General features: G+C 36.8%; 2 protein-coding genes across 5 annotated transcripts in view; both read left to right on the forward strand.

Moving 5' to 3' along the window:
- LOC123026304 (formin-1-like) overlaps positions 1-3,599 on the forward strand; it is a 29,889-nt gene extending 26,290 nt beyond the window's left edge. The window contains exons 2-4 of the mRNA XM_044435761.1: positions 51-220; positions 2,767-2,908; positions 3,472-3,599. Of these exons, the coding sequence (XP_044291696.1) occupies positions 51-220; positions 2,767-2,856 (260 nt within the window). The 3' untranslated portion in view covers positions 2,857-2,908; positions 3,472-3,599. The remainder of the gene's footprint in view (positions 1-50; positions 221-2,766; positions 2,909-3,471) is intronic.
- The window catches only part of LOC123026899 (formin-like), a 125,346-nt gene continuing 108,932 nt past the window's right edge, over positions 3,482-19,895 (forward strand). For 2 of the 4 annotated variants that reach the window (XR_006415407.1, XM_044437090.1), the window contains exons 1-3: positions 3,484-5,765; positions 6,298-6,415; positions 16,293-16,354. Coding sequence is in view for 2 of the 4 variants with exons in the window: in XM_044437090.1 (XP_044293025.1) it covers positions 4,194-5,765; positions 6,298-6,415; positions 16,293-16,354 (1,752 nt within the window). In the remaining 2 variants the exon portion in view is untranslated. Of the gene's footprint in view, positions 5,766-6,297; positions 6,416-16,292; positions 16,355-19,895 lie in introns of all 4 variants that reach the window. The other 2 variants (XM_044437089.1, XR_006415408.1) reach the window with 2 other exon arrangements.

Raw genomic sequence — 19,895 nt, forward strand, 5'->3', positions numbered from 1 at the left:
AATTCTCATAGTATGGATTCATTTTCTTCTTTCTTGTTAAAATCATACAGGTATTACAACAGAAGCTGCTTTGAAGAATGACTTCTCAGAACAGGCAGCTAATATGCATGTCATAAATAGAGATGATGATGCCTGGGTTTTAGATTGCAGGTTGGAACTATCCACCCATTTCAGTGAGTCAGGAAGAGCCGACAGAAATGTGCTTCATCTAGACCTAAATGTAAGTAATTTTGTAAATTGTTTTACCTATTGATGTTTGTTTAGACAATTATTTTGTTAAATGGCATATTCACAGCATGATCAAAGCATGATCTAGTCACACAGCTGCAATGAGGTTTTTTTTAATGTTTATTATACATACATCCTGCTCTTACAAGAATTCATAGTAATCACCCATCCTAGAGGTGGATCAAGTCAGCTTCAGCTGTGCTACAGCCTCAAGAGTTTCCAGGAATATTTACCGTGTCACAGACAACACGGTCTAATACTAAAGTCAGCTGCATACAGTCACACAGCAGTAGTCAACCAATTATCAACCTATAAAGTAATGAATGAAGTTGTGAACCAATATAGATAATGCTGACATCTGTTGGCTGAGATACAGGAATTGGACTCAAAATAAATCAGATTGCTTTAAGTAAACTGGTTTTCTATCTTTTAATTCTAAGCCTTTGATTTCCTTCATAAATTAAAGTCTGTCAAATTTTGGCAGTACATGTATGCATATTTTAGGGCAACTATTTTAAACCATGAGAAACTGTGGCAAAAGCAATAACTGGTGTCTGACATGGATATTCTTTTATTACTGACTATTCCTAATCTTGTGATTACCTTACTACAGTTAAATAAAGAAAAGCAAATCCCAAAGCAATGGATGCATTCTATAGGTTGTACTTTATCCTGTGTGATGTGATACAGGAAACATTAGAATTCATTCATTTCAATGCTTTCTTGTTTGGTGGCTTTTACCAGGTAATTTTTTTCTCATGAACCTTTATCTGCACATTCTTTACCCTTGGAGTCCTTGTCCCTTAATATGCACATTTCAAAATTATATACTATAATAGAGGTTGCCCATCCTCTTTATTTTTGGTTATACACTGTAGAAATTACGATTTACAGCACAATATTGAGCAACGTGCCCTCCTTTTAGCCACTAAGAGTTTCCATTGTAATGTAATATGTTCCTGAATGTATTTATTACCTTTCTAAATAATAAATTATGCTTGATGAAAATCTTTTGTCTACTTTTTTATATTTTGAGTATGTATACAAATATAGATGGTAGAAAAGAAATAGCTATCCAGTCACACATGATTCAGCTCCCAAAAAAACTATACTATGAAGAGATCCAAGAGTAAAGTATAAAGAATGAATAAACAATTGCTTGGAATTTATATCTAGTCATATTTAAAATAGTCACTTGAAATCAAAGGGCCATAAGTAAGTATGGCTAACTCGAGATCCAACCCAATGTACAGTTGTTGACATACGGATATATGAGGACTCCAGTTTTGCTTGCTGAGAATATAGCTTCAGATTAGTCATTGAATATTTATTTGTAATATTTATATGCAACATCATTCACTAAAATTCAGGTCTATATAGAACAATTTAAAAGAATAAAACCTTACCTCAACAAAACAAGAACATTTAAAACAAGTAAAGCATTATAAATTATATAAGCTATATAATTCAAAAGGCTTTTTTTTTAGGTTTCTTCACATTATTTCTACAAGTCAAGAGAGTGAGGGCCAATCATAGTTCTTGAGGCATCACAGGACGTATGACCAACCAACAGGCCTCCGTGGGTAATAGTGCCCTTAAAAGGGCCTCTCCTGCAGATCTTACTATCTGGATTCCTCCCTTTGTACATTCAGAGCCACAGACCTTTCTTAATAAATGTTTTTTATTGATCAAAGAGTTTTCCAGAAGCACAAACTCCCAGAATTAATCTCTAAGCATGCACAGAGAGGTTTGTTGAACACAGTCTAGTATTTATTCCTAGGAAATCTTATGAGTATATTCAAGTCCCATCTGTTTGAAAGGGGTTTTTTGGAAATTATAATTGCTCTCATAATGGTTAGAATGGGAGGGAAAGCATTTTTTAAAGAAAACTTGTAAATAAAGTGGGGAAAGGAACCAAGTTACTGTAATGGGGATTAGAATGTCTTGTGGTGGAGAAATGGTAAAAGTCTCAGCTTTTACAAGTAATTTTCTGCTCTATTGACTTGCAGGTCAATGAAGCAATTAACTGTTTGTGGTAGACAGCAAGGTTTATCATCTTTGTGCAGAGCAAGTAATCTACCAAGGATAAGAACAAATTGCCTGAAAAAAAAACATGAACAAAGAATTTATACTTCTGTTAATATCACATAGCAGAAACACACTTTAGTCAATCACTAACATATTTATTTAATCCTAATGTATACAAATATGTAGCTACATATTATAATCAAACAGAAACATCTCCTATATCATTCTTGACTTATCTCAAGAAGTGAAACCTGATAGGAAGAATTGTCGTGACTTTCTTCCTTGCACATGTACACTTCTCCAAAATCTTCTGAGCTTTCTTCTTAACCCTTATAGTTCTCCCTTAGTCATTGCTTTTCTTCCCCCAGACTTGGAAATGCTGATATTGGATCTCTTTGCAGCAGTAGGTAGGATTGATCTGCCTGACCATGCAGTATGCTTCAGCTTAACAGATATGGAAGAAAACTAGGTTTGGGCCCTAAATTAATTTCCTTCCACCTGCATTTACAGTTTATCCCTGTGCCATATCCCACACCCAGTACCAGGAGCAGATTTTTTAGGAAACTGAAGTGGGAACTCTCCTCCAATCATAGGCGATAATTGAGGATCCAAGACAGTGTGATGCATGGCTTAGATTTCTTGATCTAGCAAGGTAATTACAGTTTTTAATCAGTTGCTCTAAATATCAAATAATGCTTTCTCTCAGAAAAGGAATGGGGAAACATTTGGACGTATATTTGAATATTAGCTGGTTCTTAACTGGCTATGTATTGAAATGCTAACTTTTTATATGTATTTCCTCTACTTGTTTTATCCTATATTCTTTTTTGCTGCAGTAGATCTCTAAAAATTATTCTTGTGCACTTTCATTTTGTTTTTCCTGGAGTGAGAAACTAACATAAATGAAAGGTTTCAAACTGCACAGAAATTGAGAATGTATCTGTCCCTACCACTGGAATATATCAAAGAACGGTTTTACGAAAATAGACAGTGACAGATTTCTACCTGTCCTGCTTTTTGCAGAGTTAATTACAGACTTTTGGGCTGTGGCTATTTGCCTTGTCCTCCCATATAGTTTCTAATCCATGGGTGTGGTGAAATAGTCTGATAAGTACCTGTTTATAGTCCACAAGAATAGCTGTGCAGAGTTTAAGGCACAGTAATATGAAACCAGTCTTGTTGGTTGGTGTTCACTCACTGAAATCTGCATTCCAGATGAAACCTGCAGCAAAGCGGAAGCGTGAAATTTTTTTATTCAGCTTCAAGGGCTTACTCAAACTTTTCAGCAATCACCACGCTAAAGAAGTTTAAAAGAAGGCATGTTGATTTTGAAATACTTTTCTCTTTTGAGGATTTTCCAGCTTTCTAATGTTTCCCTGCTTTGAAGATTCTGCTAACACCAACTTTTGATCACAATGAGAAAGCTTACAAGAAACTTTCAGGAGTTTTCTGCTGACTACTTTTTGTGAATCCTGGGCCGGCATAAGGAAGTAGCAAACTGCAAGTACCAGCTGTTCAGGGCGTTAAAAAAACTGTTGTTTAACTGTAGTTTTTAGTAAGTAAAAGGCTGTATGGAACAGGCAGAAAAGTAGGGATTCATGCAACAGTCAGTAATATTTCAGCTGATTAGTTTGAAGCAGATTTGCCTTGCCAAAAAAGGCTCTTTGTGTAAAGAATAAGTAGGCTTGCTGCTGAAAAAGTCCTGCAGTATGAAACATGATTCAAAATCTTCCTAGTTCTCCTGTGTTCAAGCTGTAAACTTTGACAGAAATTAGCGTTACAGACAACTAAGAAAGATAGCTGTATATTATCTGGAGCATCTACTTACTTCTATATGATTTGATTTATTCAACGAAATGAAAGACGTTGAAAGTAATTTTATAGAAATGAACCAGCATTTTTTCTTGGAATTTTAGTGTTGCTGCGACTCGACAAACATGGAACCAAATCAAAATTCTGACTGCAATCTAGGGATAGAAACAGAAGCTGGCTCAGTCCAGCCTCCCTTCCCTACATTTTCTATGAAAACCCTTTTTGGATTTACAACTAAATTGGAATCAGGCACTCCAAAAGAGCAAGCAGTTCTTAAAGGATTTCAAAATGTCAACAGGCATATTGGCAGCTGTGTTGACAATCAGAAAGACAGTAGTAGTATCAATGCAGATGATACAGATACAGACCATCTACTTCCAGAAATTTTGGAGGTGGAAAGAAGCAACAATGTTCAATCTACTCCAGAAGCTACTAGTGGCAGCATGTTTGCTCTGGGAACTGCTGCTGCCCAAGTTGTGGTTGACTGTGTTCCAAATGAACAAGAAGCCGTTGCTGATGCCTCAGACAACTGCAAAATTATTATTGGATACCCTGATGACTCCAAAGTTAAAATAAATTCTGAAGCAAGCATTGGTGTTCTAGATAGGGCCAATGGCTGTGGCCCAGCTGATTTGGAAGTGCAGGAAACAGAACCTAATGAGCCACCTCTTTCACATACAGATGCTCTATATTCTCCTTTGTCTGAATTCAGCAAACAAGTTGACAAGGATTCCATTATTATTCAGAGTGCACTGGTTCATCCAGCAAGTGACACAAGGTTGGACAATGAGGCTACAGACCCAGACAATCATGAAAATGTAGCAAACAAAATTTCCTTAAATGGTACGGTGTCTTTGGATGGTAATAACCAGAATACAGAGGAGAAGGAAACAGGAGCAGTATGGAGAGGAACTGATGGTACTATACATGGAAATACAGCAGAGGATATTTTACCAAATTCCAAACTGCCTTCAACAGAAATGGATGATACACTCCATGAAATTTGCTTAGATACAAATAATACAACACCAAACAGTGAGAAGAGCTGTAGCTCTGCTGATGCAGAAGAAAATGCTCAGGGGGCTGGAAAAGACCAGAGATCTCTTGCAAATAATTCCAGCACTGAATCTCTCCAAAGACCAGCTACAAATGAGAAGACCTTTCAGCTTCCTGCCTTCTTTAGTGGATTACGTGTGCGGAAGAAAGGATTTTCTGCAGAGGAGGAAACCGTTACTGAAATTAAAGAGAAAGACAGTGACTTAGCTATGCTTAAGTTAAGACAGCCTGTTAAAAATGCCAGTATTGCTCCACAGCCAGTTACTAAAAGGAAACTAATGGAGCCTAAAAATACTCCCACATTTCGGGAACAACTTTCTCAATTCTTCGGGCCTAAAACTGAGGATAAAGATGCTGGTGAGGTAATACGTGAATCTGGAAATAATGAGGATAGCCAAGAAAGCAAATTTCCAAGTGTGGAGCCTGCTTGCACCTCTGAAGAGGCAAAGCCAAGTCCTGCTGAGTCTGCATTGGATGCATTTAAAGCTTTATTCACACGCCCTCCCAAAAAAGAGACCACTGCTGACACTTCAGAACTGGAAGCAATAAAGCGCAAAATGAGACATGAAAAAGAATCACTGAAGGCAATATTTGAAAGATCTAAGTTAAAATCTGGTGATGGAGCTACTGATACAAAACCAGTAGGTCAATTCAAACTTTCATATGGCAATTCTGGAGTTTAGATACATTTTTTGATATTGGGATGAATGTAAGTTGAGAAGCCATGGTAAATACTGATGTAGAATGGCATCACTGAACTGAGACTGACAGTGCTTACCCATTCCAGTACTCAATTATACTGATGAACACTGTGCTTGTGGGAAAACACAATCTTGTACCAATTATCTTGTAGAAATACAGGTATTTATGTGTATGATAGCCCTTTAATGTGTAAACTGCTCTTCCTGTTTGGGGTTTTCTGTCCCATAACAGCACTGTGAATTAGCTGTCAGTGTATCTCCCATTTCTAAAATGAAGAACTGGAACAGTGTGAATCTATGGTTGATATGTCGATGATATTTATTAGAAACAACTAAAATATTGCAAGGTACTGAGCAAGCTTTCATGTTCTTGAAAAGGTGGGAAGGAAAAAACGTGTAGAAGAGTTGCTAAAATCATGTTTCCTTTGTATTTTACTGTATTTTAAATTACTGTTTTGTTTTGTTTCACCAGACTGATGTGGTCCTCTCAGAACAGGATGACAAGACACCAGGAAGACTCCAGACTATCTGGCCACCACCCAAAGCAAAGGATGAAGAAGAAAAAGTAGGATTAAAATATACCGAAGCAGGTAATATACAATAGTAAAGTTTTTATAAATAAGCTGAAATTGTGCTAGGCTTCTCATACAGGCTTTTACATAATCATGTTGTTATGCTTGAGAAGAAGAATGACATGTATCATTTCTGATGCTGTAATTAGTTTTCAAAGGCTGACAAGTAGGATTTTTGTTTCATGAATATTATTTTTAGAGTGCACTTCTGTTTGCGACTGTAATGCTTATGTCATACTAAATTATTACTTGAAATAAGTTTGAAAAGGAATAAAAATGAGTTGCTTATTCCTGTTGTTTTTACTGAAGTATAAACATTCATGATGTGACTGTTGCAGTCAGTGAAAATGCAACAAAGTTAATGCATTAACTCATGGACGCATTCTGTTCAACTTCTTTTGATTATTTGATGCATCTCCATGTTTTACTTTGATGTTTATAGTCAAAACACATTTTTTCAAAACCCACAGATTGAAAAATACAATATAGCATTGTTAATACTTGCTTTGGAGCACATGAAAATAGGCAATCAAATGGCTTTGTTCAGTTTTGCTTTGTAATTAGAGGGATGCAGAATATTCTGCAGTAGCTGCTTGAAGGTGGACAGTTACTAAATAGTACAGTGGTACCTCGGCTCATGAATGCCTCAGTTCATGACCAAATTGGGTCGCAAACAGAAATTTCAGAAAAATTTTGCCTCAGGTTGTGAATTCTGCATTGTGTAACGATTGTGATCGCATCCATTTTCCCTGCACGATCATGGTCACGCTCAGGATGGGGAGATGGCCACGCTCGCGCTCGGGGGGACATGACCACAAACTTTGTTGTTCTTTGTGACTTTGTTTCAAAATTTTGTGATTAAAAAAATGGTTACAGAACGGATTAACCTTATTTACATTGAAACTTATGGGGAAATTTGACTTGGCTCATGACCAGTTTGGGTCACGACCAGAGTCATGGAATGGATTAAGTTTGTGAGCCAAGGTACCACTGTATATCTACAAGAAATGCTATGTTTATTCCTTGAAGGGTGATTTTTTTAAGCCTTTCTAATATAACTTGTAGATGTAGCTTGGTCTTTTGTTTTAAAAAGCAAATTATAATACACACACACAAAGGTAATTCTTTGCATACTTTGGAGCACCTTATTTCATTGTAACTCCTAGCAGTACATCTGAGACTACTCACAAAGTTTTCTTGTGCCATGCAAGGCAAGGCAATGCATTTGTAAATAAGACCTACAAGAGAAGAGGTACAAGAGACTGGAAAAGAGAAAAGATCTTTTACCAGCAATTCCAATACTACTTCACTCCAAAATTCAGATACAAGAGAAAGACCTTTCAGCTTCTTGTGAAGGGAGGGAATAAAGGACTGCTGTGAAAAATTAATGACTGGGATTCTACTGCTGGATCAGAAACTTTCTGCTCATGGAAGGAGCTCCTCTGTCTGTAGGAGGAGTATTCTAGATCTGTCCCAGTGTGAGGAAGAAAGGGCTGTGCATGGTATAGTAAACTCAGACTGCACCCAGCTCATCAGTGTAGTATGATGGTATTCCAAGCCGATTATACATGGCTGGTGTTTGTTGCCATATAAGTTTAATTTTCACATAGGTTAACTATTGAAGCAGTCTTAATATGGTGTCTTCTTCAGCTGTGTTCCCTCCCAAGAGAGCCATGGCATTGTTAAACTTTAAACCAGGATTTGGTGTCAGTCTGAAGCAGCCCACAAAGGCTTTAATTCTAAATCTATGTTATTAACTTTTTTAAAAAGTTGTGATCCAGAAGAAATGGCTGGGAGTAAGCTGATGATATTCCATACAGGTTTTGTGAATGCTCCAGAATAAAATCAACGTCCTTGTAAACTGAAACAATATTATTTATTAATTTATTTAAAACATTTCTATGCCGCCCACATCACAACAAAGCCTCGGGGCGGCTCACAAAGAATACATAAAACATACATAAATAATAATATAGCAATTAAAAGAAGGAAAACAACAACAACAACATTAAAAAAACCCCGGTGCATTCTTGGCTAAAAATTTTAAAATCCTAATTAATACAATAATTTAGCAATTAAAATAAGTTTTAAATAAAAAGATCTTAGCCTTTTTAATCAGTAATCTGTGGTTTGTGTTTGTCCTCCAAATCAGAACTGTAAACCAATGTTTGTTCTTGCTTTGCAATTCTTGTTAGGAGAATAAGCACTAACTTGAATCTGTTGGTATGGATGTAATCTTGGACTATGGGTTTGCACTAAATAAAAAGCAACAAATTATATCTGAAGGAGCACATAGGGACTCACTCCTTTCAGTTTTCTCATTGACCTCAATGCAAACCAGTTCTATTTCTTGTATAACCACAGTAACACAAGGTCTTCTGCCAAGCAAAGACAGGGCCTGGTCTACTGCCCCTTGACTCAAAGGGATAAAAGCAAGAGTTTCCAGATAGCTCTTTCCTATCATTATGAGACAGTGAATGCATTTGCTTCCATTGCCTGTACCGGAGACAGTGTTTAATGGCAGACTTTCTCTTCATACAGAATATATTTCTTTTGGCCCTATGAGAGATGTATGGAAATTTTGTTTCAGCTAGCAAATCATTTTACTTTGTCCCATGCATAATTTCAAATGTGAATAGGAGCGTATTGTTTCCAAAATGTTTCAAATTCTCAAATGTCCAACCATACATTTTAATGCATTTTAAAATGCATTTTTCCAAATAATGCACATTTTCATGTTTTAGTAAATGGTGGAAAAGGTACACTTTTCCTCTTTTAAATATCTACTTCCCCCATTTGCACTAAAAGAAAAACAGCTCCCAAAAGGAAAGGGAGCAAGATGAGCTAACTTCAGTTCTCACTCTGCCATCTTATTTTTTTAATGTAACATTAAATGTGAAAGCTATGTACTAGAGTTCAGAAAATCCTACACAATACAAACAGCTCCAGTTCTCTAATCCCCAGGCCATAGTAATGCCAAAATCTAACATTGCCAATCTACCACTTGATTGTTTTCCTTCAGTTCATTGTTGAGTAACTAACAGGAAAAGCAGCTATTGCGGGGGGGGGGGGGGTCTTTTTTGTTTGCTTGGTGGTGGTGGTGGTCATTGTTGTTTAACTAAACTATCTTCATTCCATGTACAGTATCAGGAAGTGGTTTGACTTTAGGATGGAATGAACCAGGGGATGGATGGGAATCAGAATGGTAACAACATGGTAAGGGCAGGCATCCTATTAAGAAAATTGCAATCAAAGCACCAGAAGAATGTATGGAGTCAGACCCAGGAAAAAGATTGAGCTACAAGGCAACTGTATAGTGCTGAAGGGCCAGAAAAATGCAAGGTCAAAGGCAAGCAAGAGTCCTAGACCAAGGCAACATTCAGGAAATGGTAGATGACTGTGACTTGTCTGTGATGTATCTTCATATAGCTTTTTATTTCTGCAGTGATATTTTGCCTCTGAAATGTGTAGATGAAAACACAGTATGCTGCCAAATGAATATGACATTTAAGGGTGTTGTGCATTGCACTGACTATCATCAGAAATGTTTCTTGCTATTGGAGCAGTGCTTGTACTTTGGATAATGTCCTGTTAAAAAGCTAATAGTAAAAAAGTGAAAAAAGAGGAATTACTGTTACTGATGGTAAATTCTCACACTGGGAATTTATATTACTTTTTTGGCTTTCTGTGGCATGCGTCTAGTCAATTCCTTCTTTTGCATGTTTACAAAACTCTGTTCCTTTAATCCTGTAGCAAAGACATGCTGTCTCTATGGCACCTCGATTTCCATGGGAACAGATTTGATGCTATAAATACAATTTTTATTCTGGTGTGTGAAAGAAAAGGAATACTGTGAATGGGAAACCTATTAAAACAAAAATTCCATACATGTATTATTGAGAATAACACTTTTGCAGAAGAAAAGAATTCCAACTCTATTGTAAATTGACATACAATTCACAATGTATTATGAATTATAATGTGTGTTTATTTTGCACTGAGAGATACTTGGGGTCTGACATTTTGAATGTAGGTTTAGAAATCATAAATTCATAAATTTGTGTTGCCCATTATAAATGAAAAATGGGGAAAAGTTAAGGCACTATCTCTTTGATTGCAGATTATATACAATCCAAAGGATCATTATATCCTTTCATCTTCTGAACAACTGGTGTTGATTATGGCCAGATTAATAACTGGGACCCTTAGGTCCAAACGTATAAAACTGGTTCTGAGCCACTTGTACTAACTGCCTGGATGTTTCTGGACCCAATTGAAGGTGGGCAGCTGGTTTGCCACTGTGTGTACAGAATGCTGGACTAGATGGATCTTTAGTCTGATACAGTATGGCTTTTCTTACGTTCTTAGGGTGTTGGTTTTAATCTATAGAGCTGTACATGGCTTGGGACAACAATACTTGTCAGAGTGCCACTCTCAGCTGAGCTGTGATCTACGTGGACACGGTACTCAACCTCTGGGGCCTTCCTCCAAATGCCAACTCCAAGGAAGGTTCAGAGGGTGGCAGCAAGGGTAAAGCCACACTTTCTTTGTGGTGACCTCCCATCTATGGAACAATCTCCCCACTGTGGCCTGCCTGGCAGCAAACTTGTCAACAGGTTAAGATGGTCCTTCATGCCAAGGCCTTTAAAGACTTACTTGGACACCCAGGAGTTTTACGGGTTGCCCATCCCATGTGATTTAACAGGATCATTCTTTGTTGTTGTTTTCAACCATTTTAAACTTTTTAATGTTTCTATGACAATGTTTAATGTTTTATGATATTTTACTGTATTTTATCTTGTTTTATGGGTCATTGTAAACTACCCAGAGAACCTCAGTTATGGGTTAGTATAGAAATGAAATTAAAAATAATAATAATACAGAATTGAGTAATCTTATGAACCAAAACAACAGTTAGTTTAAATAGATTTACTATATTTAATACATTGATTGATTGATTGATTGATTGTATTTGTATGCTGCCCCACATATATATACTTGAACCAGTAATATATCTTTTGTGCTTGTTCTCCAGATCAGAATTGCAAGGTATTATTTGATTCTGTTTTGCTGTTATGATAGGCACATGTATAAATCATTGCTTGCTGGTTTGATTGTAATGCCATACTATAGTTTGCACTAAACAAAAATTAATAATTTGAACCTGAATGTTTAAGGACAATATATGAGACCATTGGACTTCATCAGTTCCCTGAACTGTGGACATTCCTGAATTTATTCTGGTGCAATATGGCACAAATAAAGTAACCCTTTATTATGGTTCCTCTGTTTGAAATTGACAACAGGAGTTTGAAACGTGAATGGCCTGTTTAACCTCAATAAATGTTTACCAGTTGGGTGGTAATTATTTGCTGCATTGGAATCTTGAATGTTTGGCACTGTAACCAGATAATTACTTTATTTACCATGTGATCTGGCAGCTGACTAATTTTTCTGTAAACAGAGTTGCTTCATTGCTGCCTTACTGAAAAGACATGAGTTAGGGTGTGGAGGGTGGGTGAATGCCATTTGTAAAATACATTAGTTTCAGATAGAGCCGTAGGAAGATCAGCAAGATAGTTACTCAAGCAAATGTTTGCTCTAACAATCCTACATTTGTACAAAGTAAACCTTTATTTTTCTTTGCAAGGTCTCAGTGTCTGTAGAAATGATTAAATGTAATGTGCTTTGCCATGGTTATCAAATAGCTTCTTCTTGAGCAGCATTTGGTTTAAAATAGCAAGGTGCTTATTATAAAACTGAGCAACCTCTACCCCATCAATTCAACATTCCAGACATTTCACTCCACACATTCAATAACATAAGAAATGCAACATAAATCATAACATATGGAACTACCAGCAGTTGCATCTTAACTCATCTTTGTGTGAATCATGATATTGTTCCGGGGTTTTAGTTTGTTGGCACAATGGCCTGCAAATTATTTTTGCTTTCTTAACTTTTAAAAAATAAATTACTGCTTTTGTTTTTAACTACAGTTGTGCACTGTTCATAGGGTTGTTGCTAAAGACTGGTTTGGCACAGAGGTTCAGTGATACCTGGAAGTAGCTGCACTCAGTGTGTAATATCAGTTGTAAGAGTACTTAAATGGCTACCAGTCAGTGTTTGGGCCAACTTATTGTTTTCATGGGGTTTTTTTCTGTATGCTACTTTGGGGTGCGGTGGGGTATTTATTTACAATGCTATTGTCTTATGGTGTAGAAGTATTCCATTGTTCGTATGAGGGAGATGACAAATTTGGTATATTGTTTTGTTGGCTTGTTGTGCTGCATGGATTTTTTAACCTTTTATTTGTAAAAAAAAATATGGTGGCATAGAGTTGAATATAAACAATGTAAAGCTACTAACCTGAAATTAGAACACAGCAACTAACTTGAAGTGCCCTGGCAAGGTTCATGACAGAGTGACTGCAGATTCAAATGGAAAGTGGTGATTCTAATCAACAGTTAACTAATCTAGAAGCAGCCCAAGATTGCAAACTTCATTTTATTGTATTATAATTTTCCATCAGACCAAATTAAACCATTCCGATTCTCACTATGTCTTAAAAATCAGAAAATACTATCATCAACATCACATTTTAATCCTACTTTTTTCCTGCTGTGAAGAACAGACAACTTTAATACTCCATTTAATTCTCGCAACACCCCTGTGAGATAGGTTGGGCTGAGAATCTGCAACTGGTTTAAAGTCACCTAGTGAACTTCATGGCCAAGTAGGCACTAGAACCCATATTGCCCAAGAGCACATTGAACAGGTTATCAGTGATTGGTAAAGATTTTTTAAAAATGTGCATGTGCACAAAATCTGCACATTTATTTTATTTTATTTTTAGCTGTCAAGGTGCAGGTGCATAGTTCTATGAAAATTGGAAGATTTGGCTGGGCAATATCCAGGTTAAGGGTACCTGCTGTTCAAATGCAGCCAGGACCAAACCCTGACACTGATTCAAAGAGACTTTATATTGCTTTCTCTTAATTGTTGTCAAAAGATGAGTTGCCAAGTCAAAGCAAAAGCACAAATGATCTCTCCTTGCAAAAAGTGGGTGGAGAGGTTCATAGTATGGTCCTCATCTTTTTCTGTTTTAACTGCCCTCTAGCTGCTTTGGAAAGTGCGCAAGTGTACTTCATCCCCTTTACTTTGGACAAGGAGTTTTGACAATGGGCTATGCAAACCAAGGGCCTACTGCAGACCCTGTCTCCTATCCCAGTGGCCCTGTTGATGTAGTGTGAAAGAAGTGCTCTTGTTGATTTCTTGCTGTGATGAAGTGTTTTGGAGTAATATAGAATTACTACACAGAAATTTCAGAAATAGTTTCTGGAATTCACTTGAAGCACAAGTAAAGAGGCTGAGCCAATCTGTGCCTGATAATAGCTCCTGGTAAAGCATTCACTTACTTAACTGCAGATCTTCCATTTTTAGCTGTTACAAACATCACAGAATGTACTTTGTAAAATGTATCAGCTTTGTTTTTAAATAATACAATGGTATCAAAACACCATAATGTTTATGTATCTATATAATGTTTATGTATCTAAATAATTTTAATGCTATTTCTGTAAATGCATTGGAAAATCATTAGAATATAATTATTTTATGCATGTCTCCTTGATCACTCTAATCTAGTTTACATATCTTAATTGTATAGGTTAGAAAAAATGTAGCTGTTTCAAAGAGGTTGGACAACCTATCATTGTCAGTGACCTTTGCTGTAGTTTAATTAGCAAAATAGAACTCAACTAAGGAATGACTACAAATACAAATACTTTTGTCCTGTTTAATGCTAATTTAGGGAGCATTCATTAAATAGAGGCTATGCTACTGACATCTTGTGGTTAAAGATGACAATTGCAAGGGGGAGAATGAGGGAAAGAGAAAGGCACTGCAAAATAAGGGAAGTGCAGCTGAGGGAGATGCTGAGTTTGAGCAAAAAGTGACAAAACAAATAGGTTTCTTAATCATCTCCCTTTGTCCTATTGACTTTTCAGGGGCTTTTCATCCAAATGGGAAAATATAAAAGATAGGATTCCATAGGAGGAAAAGCTGTTTGGAATGGTGATTTTGTGTGGGAAATGGAGGGTAGGAAATTAAGTATACTCCCTATCTGCCCTTGCTTCTGACTGCAGCTTCCCATTGTGCCTTTTCATTCTCAAACATTCTTGGGCAATAGCAGCTGAGTGTAATGTGTAAATTCACCATGACACAGTTGCCATTCTTGAAAAAGAAACTCCTTATTAATTACATGTTTATATGTGTGAGTGCGGAATGAGAACCTGATCATCTGTAATTGTGAAAAGTAAAGAAAATGTTATGGGAAGTTCAAAATCAGGGCATGATAGCAATATGCATCTATATATTGCAAAATATATTTCTATAATTCATACAACCTTTGTAAAATGTAGTATTTGCTATTTTCCATTAATTTATCAGTTTGAAGTCAATTATTTAAGAGGTGGTTAATACATAAGTGTTCTTCCATTAGTCCTAAACCTTTTGTATTATTAGTTTACTCCAAGGGTCATATTGAAAATGAATACTTTGTCTCCATTCAATGTTTGCAGGCCACCCATTCATATTGGGCACTATCTAATGCTGCTGCTCCATTTACACTGTAACTTGTAATTAACCTATCACTAGCAAAAGCAACCTGTAGTACAGCATCAATAGTATATGCTAGAGTTTTCCAGGAAAATTTGTTGTGCCACTGTACATTATTAGTATTGTGTTGGAGGTTGCTACTATGTCAGTGGTATAGGTAGAACAGCAGTGTTGAATACTGCCTGTTGCTTTCTCTCCACATCCTCACCTATATTTAATTCTTGTGTACATTCATATACCACCTACTTTCCAGCATGGAATCCAAGGCAGCATGCTTGGAATATTCAGGCAGTTTCCTACCCACGTGTTATCCTTAACTTCCACAGGTAGTTGTAAGATGTAGCTTCAGACTATACCTGGGACCAAATGATGAGATGCTTTCCCTTGCTGTACTATTTAATTTACTGAATTCATAGAAGTGTCACCAGCCAGAACAGAGACTGACATTCAGTAAATCATGCCTCCAATTCATTTCCTCCCATTTGCTGTCTGCTCCTATTTGTTGCGTATTCAAGCTACATGGGATTTGTAGTTTGGAGGAAAGTGGGAAATGTTCCTATTTTAATGAAGGAGTCATAATATAGGCAGCTCAATGGCCTGTCCCCAGGTGTAGCTTTGATCACAAAGTTTACGATTTCAGCCCACAGTTTCTCTTACATCATGATTTTAATATTTTAGAAATCCCTTTCCCACCCCAATTTCCCCTGTCCAGTATGCTTCTTAGGGTCTGTTACATTTAACAGTTGATGAAGGCACTAAACACAGATGGCCTGTCAAAGGTCCATAGCCATTGCTATTGATTGGATACTGCATAATTTCAGTATATGAGAGCATTGTCCCAAAACCTCTTTTCAGTGCTAGGGCTCAGACCTTGAACATGTTACTCTGTCCGAAAAAATTGCTGAGTATATATGGTACATCTTTCAAATGAGTCTGCAGCCAGCACCCTAATACTCTGATTCAGAGTAATACAGACTAAAGGAAAATTTCAAGGCTACCTTGAATGAACAGCCCATTTCATTTTACTCTGTCATTGTATCATAATACATGAAAAATGTTTAAATGAAGCATTTATGAAAATATTAAAGCCAAATATTCAAAGCACCATAAATTGAGCTTCACCATCAGTCAGGGATGATTAGCAATTATTGGGTAGTGCAGTCAGAACACATTCTTTGACAGACCCATGTGATATCCAATAGGGTAGTGCCTTAACAGGTTATGCTTGATTTTTAATACAATTGGTCTGATGAGCTGTTTGATTATTTTTTTACAGAATACAATGCTGCTATTTTGCAGTTAAAGAGGGAGCACAAAGATGAAGTTGAAAAATTGAAGGTAAATATTTTTTTCTATTCACTGGTAGTCTTTTGAGTATTACTCAGATCAATATAATCCTGTATGTATTTTTATATCTGTTTTCTATTAGAGTATACTTGTAATCTTCATAATTTGTCAGACACATCTAGTAAATCATGCTATTAATCATTCTTATGCACAGAACTCAGTTATCTACAAGAGGTGCAAGAGAAGAATACAGATCCATTTTGTCATTCTTCTGTTTACATGGAGCTATTGATTCTGTTAAAATTAATAAGACCAACCATATGCCCAAAGATTAGAGAGAATATAAATTTACATTCAATATATCTGCCTCTTTCAGTAAGTTTCACTTGGCAAGCATTTCAGTTTACCTTAGTTTGCAGAAAGAGTTTGGTTCCTTTCCTAAGAATTGACACTGTTGTGAAATAATCATCAAGGTGTGAATCCTGATCGAACGCTCATCTCTAGTGAAACTGGTTTTTGTAGTACAGAAACATGCACATTTGCTTGATCAGAGAAGATAATGGAACAAGGTAAACAGCTGTGTTTACCAAAGGAGGAGATACCTCTTTCCTACCACCTTCATCACTTAGTATCTGGTCCTAAGCATAGGAGCAAAAAACAGGAGAACCCACATCCATTTGATATCTTACGTCTACGTTAAAATATAATTTACAACTGAAACTGTTTGCAGTTTTCCTTCATATTGTCCATTTCTTGATCACAGTTAAATGCCTGCAGCATATCATGACTGAAAAGGCAGTGTGTGTGTGTGTGTGTGTGTGTATCACACCAGTATATATCTCCACATCCATCATTATTGCACACAGTAAGTGCTGGATCATCCCTTTGGATGCAGGAGTGGATATATCTTGGATATATTGAGTATATCTTCTCAATTTAAGATATACCATCAAATTTAAAAGGCTGGGCCTTTCATTCTGTGCAAATCCCTCATTTCTGACCATTAGCCATGCAGGTTCAGCTCATGGGAACTGGAGTCCAACAGAGTCTGGTATGCTGCAGGTTTCCCCTTTCCGGTTTCTCACAGAAATGCATTTTCTATATTCCCCACTAGAGGTCAGTTAAGCATCTCTTTTCCCTCCTCCCATGTTGAAGCAGTAGCTATAATCTTACTTCATTCTTAATTTCATTTGAATACACCAATAGATAGATTATATTACAGTTAAATATATTGTAATTTAACCATGGTTGCCATAGCAAGAGCTTTTTTGTTGAAAGGTTTAAAAGTACACCAAGGGAAAGGGCCAGGGTATCCATGGAGAACATCCAGAATGCAAATACAATTAACCTAATACGTTTAAAACATTTAAAGGTAGAATCCTATGCGTGTTTAGAGTCTTGCAGCTCCTAGTACTCCAGCTAGTTGTGCTGTGAATAGCTTGCTGGGGAATGCTGGGAGGTGTAGGCTTTGGTCCTTGTCTAAACATAAGTAAGTTTGTGCCCTTACTTGTACTAAATATTAATAACATTAAAAGTTTGGAAAAAATGGCCTGGTATTAATTATTGTAGTGCCTTTCTGCTGCACAAAACTTTGGAAGATGAAGGGTTTACTACTTCTACATTTGGGTAGAATATTGCCATCACACTTCCCCTTAAATTCCCACAAGTAATGGCTTAATTTTTTTTAAATGAAAACTGAAATTTCAGTGAAGGGGTGGGCCTTGCCACATAACTAGACTTATTGTTATTGTTGTGTTTCTATCTATAATGAATCTGGTTGGGGGAAAGATCAGAAGAAGGAATAGTGAGAAGACTTCTGTTCCCTAAGATTCCTAGGATTGGTTTGTGAAAAACCTAAAGTGAGTTTGCATACTCCTTGTTTTCCATAGGGAAGTTTCAGCATGAGTCCATGTAATTTTTCAGTAGCTACAATTGTGGAGTAAGGGGAATTAAAAAGGAATAACATTTTCAATAACAATAAAAACACTTTTTCCACTGGAAAGTTTACCAGTCCTTTATAGAAAGAATACTGACAATGGCAAGGGATGAGGGATTGAAATCACATAAACTGATTTGCTTATGAGGTGATAGGAATTCAAGATTTGTATGGATCCAACTGAAGTCAAAACTGAATCAAGTTCAAAAATGATCTAGGGTTTGGAAACATTACCCTATGCCAGGAGAGACTGAAAGAACTGGGTTTGTTCAGCCTTGAGAAGAGAAGGCTGAGGGGGGACATAATATCACTGATAAGTACCTAAAATACTGTCAGAAAGAGGAAGGACAAGATCTCCTCTTGGTCATACCACAGTATAGGGCATGGAATATCCGCTCAAGTTGTGGCAAACCAGGGTCAGGTCAGGCTAATCATCAGGAAAAGTTTCCTAACTGTCAGAGCAATACAACAGTGGAACCAGCTGCCTAGGGAGGTCATGGGCTGCCCCACACTAGAGTGAGTCAGAGATCTTTTCACAGTAAGAGTGAGGGCTCAGACAGTGATGTTACAAAGTGATGTTACAAAGGTCACTACACACAAGAGAGAAAGTTTGGAGGTTATGCACATCCATCCAATTAAGTGACACATCTGGATAGACATTAGCATCCCAAAACTGCAATTGGCAAGGCATTCTTGGATGCCCATGATGCCTCTACCAACTCCATTTCGAATAGCAGCTGTGCCTTTCCCTGGAGAAATTAGACCCAGTGTCAGCTGCCCATGTTTTATCACTAGCAGGTGGGTTAGTTTAACACTTTTTACATGTGGCTGCCCTTGAGAGCAGTATGGAAACTCAAAATGCTCCAGGATGTATCATGTGAAACAAAAACGCCAGGTCTTATTTCACTAATCCTGTGGGGGGGGGGGGTCTTCAATTTTCAACACTGTGATTTATGTTATATGTAAATCAATATAATTCAGCATTACAAGTTGTTGTTAGTATTTTTTCTGTACTATCTGATCACCATAGCTTTCTGGGTGGCTTAGAGCATCACATAGGTATAATAAGAATGTAATGTAAAAAGAGATAATGGTAAAAACATCAAAAAATGTACTACACAAGTAAAAGTCAGATTCAAAATGCAATTTAAACAGCTGCAATAGGTAACATAGATAAGAACACAAGATTTGTTAGATGGACAGCATTCAAAATATCCCCCACCAGCACCATCAGAATGTCACTCAATCACTACAAGGCTTTGACAGAAGCAAAATAAGGCCTCGGGCCTATGCAATACACTGGAACTTCACACAGACCACACAAAGTACAGAATATAAAACTATAATAGAATTCTGTGTAAAAACCCTAAGTTTACTACCATGGAGATGTCATTTTGGTTTGAAATGTAGCTTATTACACCATCATTAGTAAGTAGCCATCCTGATAAGTTAACAGCCTAATTGTAAGTATGCTTATTTAGTAGTAAATCCTTTTGTAGTCAGTGGGGTTCACACTGAGGTAAAAAAATCTGCAGTTGCATCCTATGCTAGACAGTATCTTGTCAATACATTAAGGTTGTAATCCTTAATATTATTGTAAGTGTTTCTGGTATATCCAGTATATTTTAGTTTATTTACAATGTTTTCTTCCTCAGA

This window comes from Varanus komodoensis, unplaced genomic scaffold (assembly GCF_004798865.1).
Source record: "Varanus komodoensis strain SLA01 unplaced genomic scaffold, ASM479886v1 scaffold3, whole genome shotgun sequence".
Lineage (NCBI taxonomy): Eukaryota > Metazoa > Chordata > Lepidosauria > Squamata > Varanidae > Varanus > Varanus komodoensis.